Source organism: Aptenodytes forsteri, unplaced genomic scaffold, assembly GCF_000699145.1.
Source record: "Aptenodytes forsteri isolate BGI_AS27 unplaced genomic scaffold, ASM69914v1 Scaffold210, whole genome shotgun sequence".
Taxonomy (NCBI): domain Eukaryota; kingdom Metazoa; phylum Chordata; class Aves; order Sphenisciformes; family Spheniscidae; genus Aptenodytes; species Aptenodytes forsteri.
The window spans coordinates 34885-54534 of NW_008795137.1; the positions used below are offsets into that span (position 1 = coordinate 34885).

Consider the following 19650-nt stretch of genomic DNA (forward strand, 5'->3'; position numbering starts at 1 on the left):
TTAACATTTTCCTCTTAGATTTCTTAAGTATGTGACAAAACCGAATGTAGTATTTTGGGTGGGAACCCTTCAGTCTGAGATAGGATTCTCTAAGTAGCAGCTATTTTTTGCTTATCTAAACAGAAATAACAGGTAAGGCAAGGAAGTTAATGTAGAAGAAAGACTTGGTAATCTGTGTGGATCTTTGTTTCCTTCAGGTAGCAATTCTGAAGAATATTCTAAAATTGAAAATGTATAAAATACATCAGTAGAAAATAAAGGGTATAGAATTGCTACAGTAACACTTAAATCCTTTTTATTTCATTCATCCAAAGAAATTAAGGAATGGCTTGGTTGCTTTACTTACAAAGTTTGGAAGGTCTGCATTTAACAAGCTCTAAGGTTTATTCTGGAGCGAAAGCTAAATCTTTGATGCTAGACTAATTTGGCCAAATATATGAAACAGTAAGTGAAAAGGAGTAATTACTGTAACAACTTTAAAGTGTGTACACAAAATTCTTTTGAAGATCTCAGTAGATATGGCAATGTGTAGTAATTCAACTAGAACTTCAGAGCTTCAACTGTTAGGTGAATAGAGGTCACATGCAGAAAGTAAGGTTGGTTGCCTGCAAAAATAAGGCACAATTAATAAAGTTTGTTCAGATGGCATATTGCACATACTGAATGGTTAGCAGTAATGACTAGTCTTAGATATAACCTTAGAATTAAACAAAAAAAAAATTGCAGGTAAAACAATACCATAAAAGGCTTTGTATGGTGTGGAAAACTTGCAAGATTTTCTTTTTTTGTTGAAAACCTAAACAGTGTGTCATTGTTAAAGAGCAGAAAGGTAGCTTTTATTTGGTAGTGGAACTCTGTGATCTCACAGGACACAAGCAAACTGCAGTGAAAAGTCATGTTAAAAAAAAAAAAATTTAATTGTGTGAATTTATCATGGTTTACAGAAGAAACTGGAGAAAGCCTTGCTTAGATGAGATCTCATAAATGGCGGTTTACAGAAAACTGGAGAAAGCCTTGCTTAGATGAGATCTCATAAATGGCATGTTTTTGAAGTAGTCTCTGTTTCTTTTGAAGTAAATGTTTTTCTGGGCCTATTAAGTGATAAATTTCATTAAATTATTTAATTGCATATAATTAGCAATCATGGTTTACAGAAGAAACTGGAGAAAGCCTTGCTTAGATGAGATCTCATAAATGGCATGTTTTTGAAGTAGTCTGCTTTTCTTTTGAAGTAAATGTTTTTCTGGGCCTATTAAGTGATAAATTTCATTAAATTATTTAATTGCATATAATTAGCAATAAATTTTCATGACTATTGATTACATTTTCTTTAGATAATACAAAAGTCAATAAATGTAAATTTGTTCCTACTCACCACACAATTCCCCTTTCATACAAAGTAAACAGTGATAAGCATTAAATAAGAATTTGATAAGGTGTTTTATGATCTGGCATTTTTAAGTGGAACTATCTCTGTCCATTTCTTTAACTGTTTTTCCAATTGTCTTTCTTCTGCACTGTAAAAATAAAAAAGTGGAATGTGAATTTGAGGTGCATTTAGATTAGTAGAATTATTTCATGGCATAGCAGTGCTGCAATACAGTATTAGTATAACTGTGTTGGCTCATCCATGTAGGATTAGGTTCTGCAGTGATTAGATAGCTTCCTGTGATCAGATGTGCTCGTTAAATAGTCATTTCACTTTGTAGGTGAGTGTTGCAACCCACACTGTCCAGTCACAGATAGTATTTAGTATAAAATCCCAAATAAAGTTGAGGACTATGTTCTTGCAGAACGAATAGTCTTAAATGGACATATTGTACTTTTTGTTCTCTGTAAAGCAAAGATAATGAGCCTACCAGATTTTTCTGTTTAAACTAAATTATTCTGATTACATTTCATTGACTTTGATCACTTGAAAATAATTTACTATCATTTTTAAAGCATTTTCTTTAGTATGCATTTCAGTTAGATTTTTGAGGAACTATTTAATGTGTTTTCTGTTAGAGAATTTTAACTATTTCCATATAAAAAATTTAAAAATAATGTTGTGATATTCAGTTTTGAATGGGTATTAATCTGCTGTATTGTCACATAATCTCTACATGCGGATCTTGTTGCAGAGAGGAAAATTTCTGTTGAAATTATTTGCAGTGTTAAAATGTGGAAAAGTAAAGGAACTTTTTCTCCTTTAGCAATTGCCTTTCCTAGACCCTTTTTGCATAAGCAGGCTTTCCCTTTACGTTCATTATCCTTCTAGGACTTGCAGTCATTTTGGGGGGGAATTTCAATATATCTGATTGTGCCCTAGAGTGAGGTTCCTAAGTCTAAGACTGAATGGAAATTCTCTGTTCCAGTCATAACTTTTTTTTTCCCATTTGAAAAATGCCAGCTGGAATGAACAGATCAGGTAATTTTCTGCACTCACCCCATTAATAATTTTTCCTGAATTTCATTTTGAAGTTGGACAAAAATGTTGTGTTAAGTCATACACTTATTCAAATAGCAAAAGCTCACTTTCTTGGTAACCTTTGAAAAAAAACCTTCAAATTTCTTCTACCAGGAAGCTTTAGGACACGAAAAATCTAGAAACTGAGAGTTGACTTCCAGCTCTCCAAATAGTCTTCCAGAAGAACACTGTTAAGCATCCTGGTGACAGGGGTTTACATACCACATGAGGAAAATTCAGACCCATAATCTGAGCTGATGGTACTTGTGATTTGAAATATATATACACCTGCTAAACATGGTTTTTTTTCTCTCTCAGTACTGCTGAAAGCATGTCATAAAACTTGTTTTTATTGCAGATGTACACAATGAATCATAATTTCCAGCAGGCTCAGATCCTGCCTATGTACGATCAGCAACTAAACCACTGATAATGTGAACAATATTTTATTTATGGTTGGGATCTATAGAGCATGTCTCATATCTGTAATTCTACCTTTTAGCTGCATAACAATGTACTTGCATGCATCTGGAATTTGAAGTATTCTGTCTACTGAGGTCATTCTGAGCACAACTACATAAGATTTTTAAGTAGATAGTGGTGATATTGATGTCCTTTATCCCCTCTTTCCCTTTTCTTAGCCATTTGGACAGTTGAGAGGAGAATGTGATTCTCTAAGTGGTACAAATTCAAAATCCACTGTGAAAGAAAGTAAGGAGAATTTACCATTTAGCCCTTGGAATGTCTGTGCCTCAAAGCTAAGAATTTTTTTAAATCAGACTTTGAGTGATTCAGAATTCTCTTCAAGAAAATGTGAAGAATCCATCTAGAAACAAACTTTAATTCCATGTATTAGTGGAGTCAAGTTATGATGACCTTGGATACGCTCTAAACCAATTTGTAATGATTACTGTCAGAGCAGTTCTTTTTCTGTTGAAAAGTAATGGCCTATGATATATTGGAGGCCAGATTAGATCATCCTGATGATTCCTTCTGGTCAAAGTCTCTAAAATTGGGAAAAAAAAATGACTTGGCGTTAAGCTTAGGTATAAAAAGAGGGATAACAGTAAGATGTACTGAATAAAATTTCAATATAGTATAATGGAACTTTTAATTTATCAAAGTTTTATATAAATCACAAACTCTCATTCTCTCTCTCTCTCTCTCTCTGTATGTAGCAGTTCTACAATCAGGTTGAATTGAAGGGTTTTCTTCCCCCATATCCGGCTTTGTGCATCATGGACTTCATATATATATTCTTATATGCTAAAGTGAAAATAGTTTATTGGTGAGGATCAAGCTAAAATTTTGGGGCTGCAGTATGGTTTGGCTACATGTAATCTCAGAGAACTCAAATTTTAATTGTGTAGTTGTTTTGGTTTTTTTTTATATTACGTACTATTGCTTTGGTCATACTGTGAACAGGGCACTTCTATAGTAGCCAATGCCTCATTAATCCTGAATTCAAGAAGAGTATTCAGCAACAAGTTTTAATGATTAGAGTGCTAGGCTTTTGTTGTCTGTCTTGTTACCAGCCTTAGCTTAGCTTAGATAAACTTCTTAATTTAAACAGGCTTAGCAGGGGTTTTGGAGACTTTTTGTTTGTTTGTTTTAAGAAAAGAAGTAAAGTATGTTCACTTGTGCGACAAATTTGAGACTGTCTTGAAGGATTTTTAAAGACGAAAAAGGAAGTGAGGCATGATCGCACTAATAGGCAATGGGAAATTAAATTCTGCAGCAAGTTTGGTGAGATGAACAAGATCAGGCCTGAGAGATCAGCAGGAAACTGAGAATAAGGTGTTAAGTCTCCACAAAATAGTGACAACAGTAGCAGAAGGCTTTTTTTTTTCCTAAACATATTAATAAATGCTGATTTATCTGTGGTTTTTACAAATACATTTTCTGTGATGATAAACAGTTTCCTCCTTTCTGCAACTGAGAAGAGTAATTTTCATATGTATCAAATTAGATACTTTACCACTTCTTTGAATTCCAGTCTGTTCACTCTGTCTTCATACCAGCAGTTATAGTGGTTATAGTGTTAAGAGCTACGTAATTTCTTGGAGGTGGGGGTGGACATTTAGGACATACAGAACTTGCAGAACACATGGATTTCAGTATCCTGGGATGACTTAGCTAACAGGACTGTGTGTGGTTGTCTACATACCACAAAAAAAACCATGCTTATCCCCTTATGGAAGGGATACATTCGAAATGCACTAAGGAAAAGCTCAGTATGGAGCTGTGTACTAGTTATTTCTGTGCCTGGAGTTTCAGATGTTATGTGCTTATTCAGAGTTAATTCAGCTGCTCTTCGGACTCGGTGAATATATACAGTGCAAACTTTATTTCTTAGTTTAATTCTTTATTTTCTTAGTGCCTATACTTCTGTATGTATATTGAGGAAAACCTGTTTGCATGCCTGTGTTTTTGAATCTTTGTGTGGCATTTTTATGTACTATTTGATTATCAGATTTAAGAGTTTATTCGTTGGTATCTTCAGAGTAAAGAATTGGAATAACACCTCCTGCCTAAGATGGGGCAGTGACTTAAAACTCTAATAGGTAAGTTATCCTGCATATTGTATTATGTTAGAGAAAGCTGTTACAACAGTTTTTATATATATATACATGAATGTGCCCAAATAAAAACATTTCGCATCTTGCTTTGAGTCACCTCATGTCTCAAAGATGACAGCTTTTATTTTTTTTAAGTGCTTTGTTCATCCATTGATTTGTCTGTGTATTTTACCCTGTTGATCTGTTTTAACTTCTTCATGGAAGACGAGCTATGCCTCCTTTTTACTTTGCATACACTGCAACTGCAATGTATCCCTTTCTTGCCTTGTGGAGCTCGAGTGCTGGTGTGTTAAGTAGTTGTATATTGTCTACTAAGTCAGTTTAGTCACTAAAATTTTACTGCAGTGGTTTCAGACTTTATTATCCACATTACGATAACGTGACGTTCTACTTAGAAAAGTGGGATACGTCTTATTAACCCTGCCTGCAGGGTAAGGGCTGGGGGTAGAACAGGGAGGATATGGAGGTTATACTGTGTATGCTTGGCTGAGCACGACTTGCACTGAAAACTTTGTTTTTACTCTTGTTGAGTATTACTGTAGTTTGTTAAATAGTTAAAACATGCTTTACTAACAGAGAAAAAAAAATCCTATCAGCAACTTTTTCTGATAATTTTTTCTGATTTTTCTGAGCACTTTTTAGTGAAGGTGCCTTTTCCTATGAGACCATATGGTTTTACAGCAAGAACTTTGGGTATATGGTGTAGGCATTGTTTGTAAATTACAGCAGAAGATAAATTTCTTTCAGATTACTGTATGTTACTGTGGAGAATAGCATTGAAATTGGTAGTTTGGGATACTTTGATTTAATTCTCAGTTCTTTTCAAAAGTCTTTTAGTCACTACTTCTGTTCCATAACATTTAAATGGGCTTTAATGCTTTGTATGAAATAGTTGCATAGGTAGGAGGGGTATCAAGATAAATAGTTGCATGGGTAGGATATGTTGCATAGTAAAAAGGGTATTAAAAACCTTACTAAAAAAAGTAAGATATTTCTGTCACTGGTATGTTTGGTAATCTTAAAGTGAACTCAACACAGTATAAACTCACTTTTCTTTAAGTGGATGATATAATGGGTGTTGAAATAACCACAAATATCCTTAAATCAGAATTTAATTCAAAGGGTCTTATATTTTTGTCAAATTAGGCAAGATTGAAGAGGCTCGCACACTCTTAAGCAGAGTAATGCCTGAGCTCTGTAAGTTCATCATATTAGTAGTCCTCAAAGGACAAAATCTTCTTGCTATCACAAATTATTGAAGGTTTTCTGTGAGTGGTATGGTACTATGTTTGGATTGATTAATGGTTAGTTCCCATTAAAAGCCTTAGGACATCTGTTCCCACTGTTTCACGTACATCCTCAGGAGCCAATTGAGTTTGTGAGTTTCTTAAATTGGCCCCTGCACAATTGTCTAAGCAGCAGGGGCAGCTCAGGGGCAGTAGCAGAGTTAGGACCACTATTTTCAGTGATAGCTGGTTGTTAAATAAACTTTACTTGCAGAGTTAAACTTCACCTTCACATTCCATAATATGAGATACATGACTGCATTAAAATGTTTTTACTCCTAGTTTGCTATTTCACCATTAATTTCACCCAATAAAGTAACAAGTTTTTGATGAAAAGGATTCTTGTTCAACAAAAAGGAGAAAATGGTATAATTTTTTGAATTTTTTCTTCATAGCTTTGAAACAAGAATCTTGTGTATGATCCTGGAATCTTATGCGTTGTAGACCTCTAAGTTACTCTTCTAATCAACTAAACTTGATTTTCTTAGTTTTGACTTAATTTCTAATACTTTATGTTCAGTATTTTTAAGAAAGATGAAATTTTTACTTTTTTAATTCTATTCTCTGCTTATAGTTCATCTGTGGAAGGAAAAAAAGCACCAAACACTGCCCCCCCCCCCAAAAAAAAAAAAAAAACAAACACCAAACAACAAAAAAAACCAAAAAAAAACCCAACAAACCCCAACCCCCAAAAAAAACCCAAAACAACAGAAAACCAGACCAAAACAACCCACCTTTGAATTATGCCACTGGAGCATTTAATTCAGTGCCAGTACTGTTTGAATCGGTGCCTGCTGCTTGTTGCAACTGGAGAAGTAACATTATAATTGTTGGTAATACACAGAGAACTAAGTTGGGGAATTATACCTAGGGTGAAGATGCCCAGGTCTTTGACCTACTCTTGTGCAGAAGTCCCATTATCTGAGTAAGTTGCTTAAGCCGGTGCTGTCCCTGAAAGAAATACTTATTAAACTGTACCTTGTATCAGCAGGTGTTCCTATCTGAGTATATCAAAATAAAATACTCTTTTGTCAGAGAAGGGTGTCGACGCTGTCTAATGCTGGTTTAGCATTTCAGCAAGTTCACATTCCATGTGTGTAGTGATGAGGAACTTCAGCCAGTTCACTGATTTGTCTTAACTTCAAACATTGATTACAACCCTGTACTGGTTGAGTGTAGTTTATCTGTGATACATAATTTAAAGACAGCATAACTTCTCATAATAGTGTTTTAAGTATGTACTTTAATGTACTTTGGATATTTTTTTTCTTATGTTTAGGCATCCTGCTTTTGTTTTTCTTGATGACTGCATGTTTTTCATAAGCAACATTTTTAACTTCCCTATTTACCAAAAAAATTGGACTTTCCTCTTTCATATATAGTAATTACACAGTTGAAGTGTGGGTGAAAGGAATAGAGAAAGGGCTTTAAACCATTTTTTGAATGGATTACATGGTACCATCCCATCTCGCTTAAAATTAATGAGCTATTATGGTTGCCCCAACAGTAATTGGGTATTAGTTAAAATAAACTATCCTCTTTGCTCATAAGCTATCCTCTTTGCTCATTTGCATCTGTATGAATTTGACTTTTAATTTCTTTTTTTTTTTATTAATTAGCCTCATGCTATCAGATGAAATGCACTATTTTTTTGAAAAACCATTGCAGCAGCTTTTATGTTCTGATAACTGCATCACTATAGCATACATACAAACTGTCTTACAGGCATGTTAGTAGTGGAAGAGAGTGTCATGTTTGTCTCCCTTTTATAGCTAGCCAGCTCATGGTTTTTTCACTCTTTCCATTTGCAAAGAACTGCTAAAAAATGTTTTTCTACTTAGTTTGCTATTTTGAAACTTTGTTTTTGATCCTGAAAAGGACTTGAGCTTTTTTTCCTGATTGCTTTTTATCTTAAAATTCTAAAATACAACCTCAATCAAATTTCTAGCTGATTTTTTTTTTTTAGCATGTATAATATTAATTCATAAAACTGTGTGCAAATCACCAGTAGTGATAGTACAGGAATACTTAACTCTGGAAAGGTATTCTGTGTTATTCATCACTGAAATGAAGGAGAACTTGAAGGAGGTGGGGATGAGGGGAAGAAAACTGAAGTTTGTTCTTTCTTTTGTGACTTGACTTCTGTTGATTCTTGCATTGATTTCCCTTAACTAGGTTGTCTTATATTATGGCTTCTTGGGATTTCAATCTCAAGTGTAAACAAGAAGGAATAAATTGTGTCCATTATAGGATAAAATAAAAACCCTAATTCCAACTCTTCATGCCTCTCTTAAACATCTTAAAGAAGCAAAATAGGGCACAAGCCCAATTTTTTTTTGCTTTTCAGGTCTCCTTTAAGAGCAGAGACAACCATGATCCAGCAGTTTTGGAGGTAGAGGCAAGTAAATGTTTTACTTCTTGTAAACATTCCAATAAGTTTTTGCAAATCACCTATAATTTGAGGAGACCCTGGTTGAAAAAGAATCTCAACCCCCCTTCCCTAGATGGTGAATTTGCTTTGTATGCTTGATGTGAGGAACAATATATTTAAGAAAAATATATTTAAGCTTTTATTGATTATTGACAGGTTTCACATCAGTTAGATGCTGTTGCAATACCTAATTGGTGTAAAAAATATACAAGTTTAATATTAGTAAGGTTTTTGTGATAATAGTTGTTGAAGTTTTTTCTTTTGAACCTATCTTCAAAATGTAAATTGTGTTACGTGGTTCATCATAGTGATTTTCTTTTTAACAACAAAAGAAAAGTGGCTAATATTTGCTACCTCCCAACTGCTGGTGTTCAAATCGGCTCTTCAGCATTCTCACTAAGGGCAATTCAACAACCTCTTATGTACTGGGTCTAAACCTGTAATTATTTCTATGTTTGGGACATTTCTGAGAGCTCATGTTGAGTTTCTCCTGAAGGTATCACTGGTATTCTTAAATTAGTATTTTTGCTCTTTTGTGAAGGCTGTATTGGAGGTACAGGAAGGAACTATCCACCTGTATTGCTGAAGTTTTAAAAATCAGTCAGCCTTGAGTGCTACTGCTCATCAGGAAATTTGACTCCTTCATGTATCTCAGGCTGCAGTTCCAGGGCTGCTCTTCAGGCAATTTAATTCAATACTTGCTGTTCAGTACCACTGGCACAGCCCTGGACAGGCATACTTTCTCCCTTCTTTGTGACAGTTACCGGTGATTTAAATGGCTATGATGACCTGCTTCAGTGCTAAGCCAGCTGAAAACTAAAGCTGGAAACTTCCTGTTGCTTTTGAGAACCATGAACTGGATCACAAGCACTTCAGTACGTCAAGGTGGGACTAGCAGCGCCGACTTAGAATAGCTTAAACTTGTTGTGGGACTACAGGCCTTAGGCAAAGTGCAGTAATTGCTCTTGGATTAGTTGAACTGGATGACTGTGGCTTCTTGGTATGCTGTGGAAATGATGCTTTTTACATCTTCAGATGATAAATGCAGGGTCCCCAACTCGTTTTTTAGACATAAAATATGGAACATACAGGCTTTAAATACCTGTTCTCTCCACCACTAATGAACTTTTTGCTGTGTTTAATTTTCTTACTTAAAGATGCAGACATTTGAAACAGCCAGAGTTTTTTGACTGTGAATGATACTAGATGGGTGCTAACTGGGAACTGGGAAGCGAAGTTGTGAAACTGTACACGTGGGTTTTAGTTCTTTGACATATCACAGCTGGTTTTTGGGAAGGGCTGGAATTTTTCAGTGTTTTTGGCGTCTTTTTCCTGTTTGAAAGTAGTGAAATTCATTTGTGACACATCTGGATGAATTCTTAAGTCATAATACAGTGCAAAGATTAAAATGTAATAGCGAATACTTAGAGATGTTTTAATTTTGTTGGCAGCCTACAATTGCAACATGGAGAATATTAATGACGAGGCATGCTGATGCTGGTCATTCTTACCAAGTTTCTTTGAGTGCTTTGTAAAGAACCTTCTTCAAACCCATTCAGTTAGGAAACTAGTTATTTTTTTGGACCTTCCTCTTCCTTATTATCAATAAAAAGAGACAATTTGCATCATTTCATAACAATACAGGATTACATGTATTTGGGACAGTTTTGCTCAACTTCTCTTTTGGGAGGTGGGGGGAAATGTGCTATTCCATGTTAGAGGGTTACAATAGGGACAGGAAAGAAGCTAGATTTTGGTCAGCTAATGTGAGAGTATAGTTCAGTGAGATAAAAAATTTTGCTAGTCAATAAGCTGTATTGACCCAAACTAATACCTGTGCCAGTTTGAGAAGGGAGAGGATGGGAAAAAGAAAGTGGCCAGGTCAGGAAGTGGGAGGTCAGCACCTGTCAGCCAGCAGTAAGTCTTTGTCATCTGTTTGAAATGCATTTTGAACAAAGGGATTATGCTTGTGCTTTCCTGAAGAGTAGGAAACATTTAGAATGAAGGAAGCCACCTTTCTTCTAGCTATCTCTCTAGGATGTGAGCAGACCGTGTAATTATTTTTGTCCTCAATTCCTGTGCAATGCTGTCTTATTTTCTAAGATGGATGAAACCACTGTAGAACGTAAGGCAGGCAGGCACATAATGACCTTTTCTCCCCAGCCTTACCATCTTACTTCAACTTTTGTTATTCAGAAGTATATTAATTTAAACTGTAAAACTTTGGTTTGATTTTTGTGTGGGCAGATAAACATGCAGTCTAAAACCGTATATAACGGACATTTTAACAAAACAAGTTTGGAACTTGTATTCTGAAGAGTAGAAGCAGTTAATTTTTTTAATAACTTTTTGCATGCTTCTGATAATGTACTGGAATCTATTAAAAATTACTCACTTTAAATGTCTTCAGACTTGGTTAACCCATCAAGGATTTACTTTGCTTCTGTAGCTTCATACTGTAAGGACATTCTGTTTTTCTTTTAATCTGTCCAGTATTTATTCATGATATTTCTCTCTTTATTAATATTTTTGTTTAGCTGAGGGAAACAGCTAGATCCACCCATGCTTCTCTTTGGGCACTGTGTTGAAAACGCAGAACTTGAAATTTTGTATAATTAAATAGGTCTTAATTTTTCACACTACAGTGACTTGCAGTGGAGCTGTGATAATTTGGTTAATTGTAGTTTTTATTCAGTTTGTGCACTCGCTTTTACTCAAAATCTTGCAAATGAAAATGTCAGCAGATTCACTATTCAATGAGATTTTTTTAAAAATGGTGAATGTTTTTGTACATTTTACCAAAATTTGTGGGATTCAGAAAGTTCATGTGAAACTGGACGTCTTTTTGGAAGGATGATGATGTCTCCTAAACAGCAGTTGTAGGACTGCTAATTGAATGTGATCTTGAAGGATGTATATCTAGACAGTCTCTCCTAAGACCAGTATATCTGTATGCAATGAAAATACTGTGATATTTGACTTTGAATTAAAATTATGAATAGCTTTCACTTTCTTTTGTGTTTATGTAATGAGCAAGGGTTTTATTACACTTTATTTTCGAGTTTAAAAAGTGTCAGAAATACTTTTTCATCATTACTCCTTTACAGAAATGTTATTTCAATAATTTCACTTAAAATTACTTTTTCCTATTAAATATTTTCACAAGGTTTTTATTTTAAATGTGTTGCACACATCCTGTATAATGAACTGATGGTGGTGTGTAGTATTTTAAATGAACTGAAAAATTTGTGGTTTTCAGCTCATTAAGTGTAGAAAGCAAATAAAGAATTCCAAACCCCAACCTTAAGGACAGATTCAGTGAAGGACCAGAGAGCTCTCTGGGAAAGCCACCAGAGAGTACTGATGGGGGTTGCAATGTTCTAATTCCTATGAATCATTAAAGTAGTACTGCTGAAGGGAACTACCCATTGGCTTACTGATGTATTTTTTTATCACTGTATTGATGTCACCTGAGAGGTAAAAGGGGATACCAACCTGAATATCCATCATCTCTGTACTGTAGGAAAGATTTCCCTAATATATTCTCAGCGGTATTCTTAAGAGCGGTTTAATATCAGTGCCAAGCTGGCACTCAGCTATACAGTCTTTAACTGGCATGACTATTACTACATTTTAATCTAGCCTTGAGTACACATGCCACATGCTGGATACCCCTCATTCTGCAGTCATTCTAATCAATAGAGTTGTTGCATGAAATTAGTTATAAAGAAGGTTTGGAACAGTGGTCACACTTTGAGTTATCTAGGTGGTAACTTGGGTGTGTCAAATCCCATATAATTGTAGCAAGGATTTGAGGCAACTGCTGCAATAAAACAATATAATTACAGACTGTGTGCAAGGTTTCAGTCATAAATACATGGGAAGTTTATGTGCTGAGATCGTTTGAGGCAGTAGTTCTGAATTCTTTCAAGGACTCAACTTTAGTTCATTAGCTAATATTTATTGACAATTCTGTACTCAGTGACAAATTTGGGGAGTTTTCTCTATTCTCTATAACAAAATTTTGTTTTATTTTTAAAGTAGAAGTTAGTTTTATTTAATTTGTGTTAGTTTCTTGCCTGTTACTTTCTGTTTGTCTTGAACTGTTGTCTGGGTTATTTGTTTACAAATAAATTTGTTTTGTAATTGTTGCAACTGAGTAAATATGGAAAGAAGAGAACTGTTTCAGGAAGAGGGAGTAAAATGATTAAAAACCAAAGATATATAAATATATGCTTGTGTAATCACCATAAGATTAAATTATTATAGTTTTAGAGTAAACTTGCTGTTTTAATAGCTTAGTGAAAAAATAAGAGAATAGAAATAAAATACAAGGCTAGACTGTTGTTATTGAATGTGTTAAAACCTAACAGTCTTAGCAGTAATGCTGTATAAAATGCTATAGAAATGCTATATTCTTTGTTCCACTCAGTACTGTACTACTTGTTATGGGTTACCGTTGAAGAAAAAGTTGAGTAAATCATGGACAACAACATACTACACTATTTATGCAGTGCTTAGAAGTATTACCATAGTATGAATCCAAAGCAGACAACACAAAGCCCACATAGCCCGTTCCTCAAAACAAAAAAAAAAGAGGGAAAAACAAAAGCTCAGAAAACCTGTATGAATGGAAGCTCAACCTGAATAAAAACATTGCAATTAACTGGTGAGCTTTTTAGCTATGGAGCAAATCAGTTAGTGTATGGATTAGAGTGACCCTGAAATTTAGCTTTTCAGTTGTTTCCAACTGGTAAAGAACCTCTTACCCTGTCTGGACAACACAATATATTTGGTAACATGCTGCGAACTTATGCCACCTGTAGCATAATGTCTGTTTAACAACAATACTCTGTGGAAAATGAGTTTGTTACATTAGTCAATGAATTTGATTGTTTATCTTCTCCAGAAGACCCACGGACTGTAGAGGGGGCCACTATTTAGAGCAGAGCAAGCCACCATCTAAGCAGTGGGATAAGAACCATGGGCAGTCATCTGCTTAGCAATACCTGGTCACTAAGATAAAGCCCTTCTGTAATAGACAGAGTTTCATGAGGCCTGCTGACTGCAGAAATAACTTTGAGCATCATTTCTGGTCACACTCCTCTAAACCAAAATGCAAGGCATCCTTCTAACACTTCTGTAAATCTGAAAATTCCAGAACTTAGTACTGTGGGAGAAATCACTGTGTAAAGAAATGAGAGAGAGCAAATAACTGAGTCACATATTAATTATATAATTCGTTAGTGGAAAGCACTCCTAAGTGATTACAAAAGGCTTTTTTTTTTTTTTTTAAAGCCTTATGCAATAGGGCAGCATTAGTGCTGCTGTATGATGAACGGGGAAACAGGGCCACTGAAACCCAGCTGATGTCTCCTGTGAAATTACACATTTTTAAGAAGAGTGTTGAGATTGCAAATTCAAATTAGAAGATGCTAGAATTAAGGTTGGTAGTTACAACCTTTTTGCATAAATGAACTTTTCCTTGGAGTTAATCACTATGCTGTGAGTGACTAGTGTTTTTTTTCTTTGCCACACCCTTATTTAAATAAATGGGACACAGTATGTTCATTTCTCAGGTAAGCAACTGAGATGTAACATTTAAAGTGGAAAATGTTGATTGCTTTGCACACCTAACTTGAGGTGAGTGGAAACTGAGTTTTCAGAATACTTAACTTTTAAATAGCAATTGATGTATTATAGTAAAATTACATTTGACGTAAGCAGCACTGATAAGTGCCCAACATGTCTACAGAGTTGCAAGTCAGGCAGTCAGAGCACGGGGCTCCCTCATCTTCACCCCCTGTTGTGAGTGGTTTAGTGCGGCAGGGGAGGGACTGGGCTGGCTGTGCAGCCTGCTGAAGGCATGACTGACAGCTGGCAGCTTCCTACAAAGGGATATGCCTGTGCCCTCCTTTGTGCCTAGTCTGCTGCTTGTGGGATGTGTCACTGAGCCAGTTCAGCTTGCTAAACAGGCAAAACCTAATCTGACAGCAGTAGTTTGCTGCTGCGTTAAACTGGCTCTAGAAGGGCCCAGTGAGAGCTGTTGCTGGTGCAAAGAAGAGGGAAGGACTCTGCAGGCAGCCAAGAGGAAGGAGAAAGATGTGGAGCCACCTGTTTTGGTGGGAGTGAGCAGTTACCATTTCAGCTCTGTTGTTGAACTGAAGTCTAAGGAAGAAACCCTTCTGTACGAGAAAACTCAGAATAGTTCTGACTTGTGATTCGGGAGAGTTTTGTTCTCTGAGGTGACTATGTAAGATCAGTGTTCTAATTATAAGCACAGACATTGTGTCTAAAGCTGGCAATATTCATTTAAGCAACCACTTATGAAAAAGTTTGGTTTATGTTTAGTGCTACTTTTTCTTGTTGGCATAAGAGGTGATTTGAATCTCATTATTCAGGATAGCATTTAGCTGCCTAGGCATGTGAACCTTCTTGCCATCCCTGCAGACCTACAGGAAGCAGGAGTGATTCAGATACCTGCTCTTCATTATGCATCTTTGAGGAAATCTTCAAGGTAGATTCATCCCAAGGATTGAAATAAGAAAGGGGAAATAAGAAAAATATTAGATGTAATCATACCAGTGCTGACACCCTGGTTTTCTTTAAGGTCAGGGTTCCGCAAAGCCCTTAAGTTTATGCAGGAGATGTGTTGTAACACTGATTACTCCCCCCACCTCTGTTTTTTGCAGTCTGACTGTGCATGTTCTTGTCAAAACTCACAGTTATTGTTAACTTACACATTTATCCAGAACAGAAGGAGCCATTCCCAGGCAGTGTAAGATACAGGTTTTGAGCTAAAGCTCTGGCATTGCAACCATGTCAGCCTGGCCCTGGCAGGAAAAACAACTTTGCTTTTCTGTGCACGGCCTCTTTCCTGCATTTTGCCACGTTCTTGTAGCCCAGCAGTAAAGTGCTATTGGAAGTGTCCCTGGTTAAAGTATTAAAGTTTAAGGTTATTCCCTTTCCTCTACCCTTTCCCCTCCCCAACCTGCCTCTGAACCAATCTAAAAAGACAGACGTGATGAAAGTTTGTTTAATCTCTTTTAATTTTTTTAAACTTCACTGAGCAAGAACAGTTTATGGCTAGGGAAGTTATTTGAAGCTTAACTACTACCTAGATATGTTTGGTTTGAGTCATGAGTCTCTTATTTTTGTTGCTTTGACAAATAGTAAAAGCCTAAAGATCACAATGTCCTAAAATAAAGCTAACAACATATTACTATAAAAATAGTGTTATTTTACAAGTTATCTGCTTTGAAAGAAACAGTGGTAACTGTTCATATTCTTAAACAGAGGTCACTTAACTTTTTGTGCATACAAAGAGTAAAAACTATGAATCTGTTCTTTTTTACTTCAGTTGTTTTTTTGGGGGGAGGGAAATAGGGAAGAGTTTTCCCTTTGATTTTCTTAAATTTAGCTTGCAGTTTTGTGCAGTTTTATAACTGTATCTGAAACTTGTCTATTACATTGTGGGTTAAGAGGTGGTACTTTTCAATTTTCTTGGCACACTGAGGTTATGTTAACATGTTCAGTCTGAGTTTCTGTTAAAAATGTTCTGTAGTGACATCTTCGTATACTTTTGTGCAAAGATTTGGAGTGAAATTTCACTTTTCTTACTAAGTGTTAAGCAGTTTCTGAAAAGATGTTGAGGTTAGTAATCACGTATTATTGTAAATGTTAACAGCATGAGAAAATGGGGAGGAGTAGTTCTCTTAAAAGCTTACAATTATTTTGTAACTAAAAAAAGTGAAGGGTTGACATGACTATATTGTCATTTTACAAAGTTATCTTCACAATATGCTCCCTTAAGACTTTCAACAAGATTTATGCAGAGAAATCCCTATTGATATATCTTTTATTTTTCATATATATATGAGGAATATATGTGCCCCATCCTTGAGGAAACACTAAAAGCAAAATGGTTGGATTTTCAAGCAGGGGCTGAGTCACTGGACACTGGAAGTGATAGGCAAATCGAGATTAGGAAAGTAGAAGTGTGGATATGTTGACATTAAAATGCAGGGTGTAAGCAGCTCTATTTATTCTGATAGCTCCAAAAGGTCACTTAGCTATTACATTTTTTTTCTCTTTGTATTTCCTTCTCCTCCTTTTCTTTAACAGTGCTGTAAATTCAGTCTGAAATAAAAAAAAAAAGTCATTTATTCCTAATTATATATAAAAAAGAAATTTAACAAACTATGTATGAATTAATGTAGCTTTGTCTGTTTCTTAGACTTTTAACATAAATGAGTGAAAATTGCTGGAATTCATGCTTTAATTAAGCAGGAATAGCACCTGAAGAAAAGTGTGGTTTTATTTTGTTATTTCTTGACCCTCATGGTTTGTTCAACATCACTTATATGTGGAGCTGTCATAGAAGAGCCGGAGCACAGGTGTTTGAGGATGCGCTTAACCGACAAATGGATCAATTTAACACTTAAGTTATTGAGGAGGGGAGTGTTCATGTGTTGACCAGGTTTGCTATGCAAAGCAGCAATCAAATCTAAGCAAGGCAGAGAGGAAATAAAACACAGATTAGAGAAATAAAAATGGCTGAAATTCAGAAAAGACAGATGCCACAATTATCTGAGGCAGTTGCTGTTGATGAAAGTTACATGATAGTGTTTCAAAAGAGGAAAGAAAATGTTTCAAAAAGTGTAAAATTATACTACCAGCCTAAGAGCTGATCATGTTCTCCATTGAATACAAAAACATCATTTGTTTTATGTTTTTTACTTTTACACGTGCTAGTGACTAACTACATTGATTGCAGTGTTCAAAATTCAGTATGCTGTAAACGGTGGTTCAAATTGCAGTCAAGAACAGTGTTTTGCATTGGTTTTTTGTTTGTTTTTTTTTTCCTTTTGTTGTTTTTTTTTGACTATTAAAAAAAATCGCTGAATAAATATTCTGGAGTTCTATACTGTATAGACTAGAAGACTGAGAAACCAATGAACAGACACTTTTTTCCCTTAAATACAGCTGAGGAGTAGTGGTAGCACTTTTCTTTAAACAATAGAGTAAGTATTCAGAAATGTGAACCCACAGCTCAGGTATTTCCCGTAAGTTCCCAAATCATTAAACCATAGGCTCTGATGATGCTTTCCATCTTTTGTGTTCATTGCACAGATGAAAGTAAAAGTTTCATATGAATGGAAAAAGCAAAAACTAAGAGGCTCACCCTGAAGTTGGAAATAAAGGTTCTCTTCAAAGTGTTATTTATACTTCGTTTTATATTTATATTACCTAATCATTCACAATTGCAAAAAGCCTCCAGTCCTAAGTAAAAGAACAGGAACCCACCTCCTGGTCATGTCCTGTATCATTGGGCTAAAGATGCCTCCAGCGCTTCGTGCATTTGTTTTGTGGTTTTTTTTCCCCTCCTCTCCTGGGCAGTGATCTGCCTTCAAAAAGGGTGAAGTGGAAAGTGCCTTGTTCTGCCTTTCTTTGGCCTGATGTTAGGGCACTCCTGGAACATCAGTGTGGTGATGTTGATGCATTTTTGGCTGAGGCGGTACTAGGATCTTGATTGTCATTTCCTGGACCAACGTACCAACCGTTGGACTGTTACATTGCATTTTCTTGGAGTTGCAACTTCTTTCTTAAAACAATTTTCTTGAAGTTGCCATGCCTTGAGTTAGTTTTGGAAGGTGTCTTAGGTTAGGTCCTTTTAGATGTCAACACTTTCAACTCTCCTAGTTTGAGAATCCTAGATGAAAAACAGGCATTAGACTTTCAGTTTAAGTAAGACTATTTTGCCTTTCGGCATGTACTTTAGCAGAGTTTTAGACACCTTGGTAAGTTTTCAGGTGGAATAGAGAGGCATGTGTTAGCAAGGCTAGTACCTTGGTGTACTAGTCTTCCTCCTGGGTAGAAATATAATGGTAAATCAAAATATAGTACAACTAGAATAATGCTTAAGTAAAAACTGAGACATACAGAAGAATTTTTATGTACTTAAAAGAGTAAATTTAATAGTATTATATAGTAAAATATGATGTTATTGACATGTTAATCCTACTTTAAGAAATACCTTTTTAGGTTGGGGGGGAATAACTAGTTCATAAAAACTGGTCTATTCTGGATATATTTTCTGTTTTGTTTTTAACATCCTGTTAATGATTGGTAAAATAAAACTTCTAAAGTAAATTAAGACTCTGTAAACTGAGTAATTTAGTTTCTGTGTGTATACCTATATGGTGTATAGGTGCTGCTTGATGCTAAGGTAGCTGAAAGAATGCTTATTTTTGTCAGCCTTTCTCCATCTAAACCTGAATAGCAGAATCAGCTTTATGCTGATTAATAATGCTCATAAACTTAGAGGCAGATAGGTTTATGCAGAAGTTGTTAGAACAGTTGCAGGTTATTTTGAAGTTAATTAGTGACTGCTAATGAATGGTATTGAATCATGAGTTGAAATAAACTTACTGTCTGTATTTCCTGATTAGAGAATGCTCTGAAGAATGTGTCTGCTCTCACAGATTAGGTTTTGTTGGTCTAAGCCTTCATTTAAAAACATCTTATGTACCTCGAGATTCAGAAAATGGAGGTACTGCCTTTCAAAAAGCTGTCTGAAGATAATCTGGAATCAAGAAGACTGTTGCATTCAGATTTTATTGGTATTTCATTTTCTTTCAAGGGAATTTGATATTGACCTGGAGTACTGTGTCCAGCTCTGGAGCCCTCAGCATAAGAAAGACACGGACCTGTTGGAGCAGGTCCAGAAGAGGGCCATGAAAATGATCAGGGGGATGGAACACCTGTCCTATGAAGAAAGGCTGAGAGAGTTGGGGTTGTTCAGCCTAGAGAAGAGAAGGCTTTGGGGAGACCTTATTGCAGCCTATCAGTACTTCAAGGGGGCTTATAAAAAAGATGGCGGCAAACATTTTAGCAGGGCCTGTT

General features: G+C 35.6%; 1 protein-coding gene across 1 annotated transcript in view; it reads left to right on the top strand.

Moving 5' to 3' along the window:
- Positions 1-19650, top strand: part of QKI (QKI, KH domain containing RNA binding) — a 104678-nt gene that overhangs the window by 20633 nt on the left and 64395 nt on the right. Inside the window, exon 3 of the mRNA XM_009278459.1 lies at positions 8662-8712. Within this exon, the coding sequence (XP_009276734.1) occupies positions 8662-8712 (51 nt within the window). The remainder of the gene's footprint in view (positions 1-8661; positions 8713-19650) is intronic.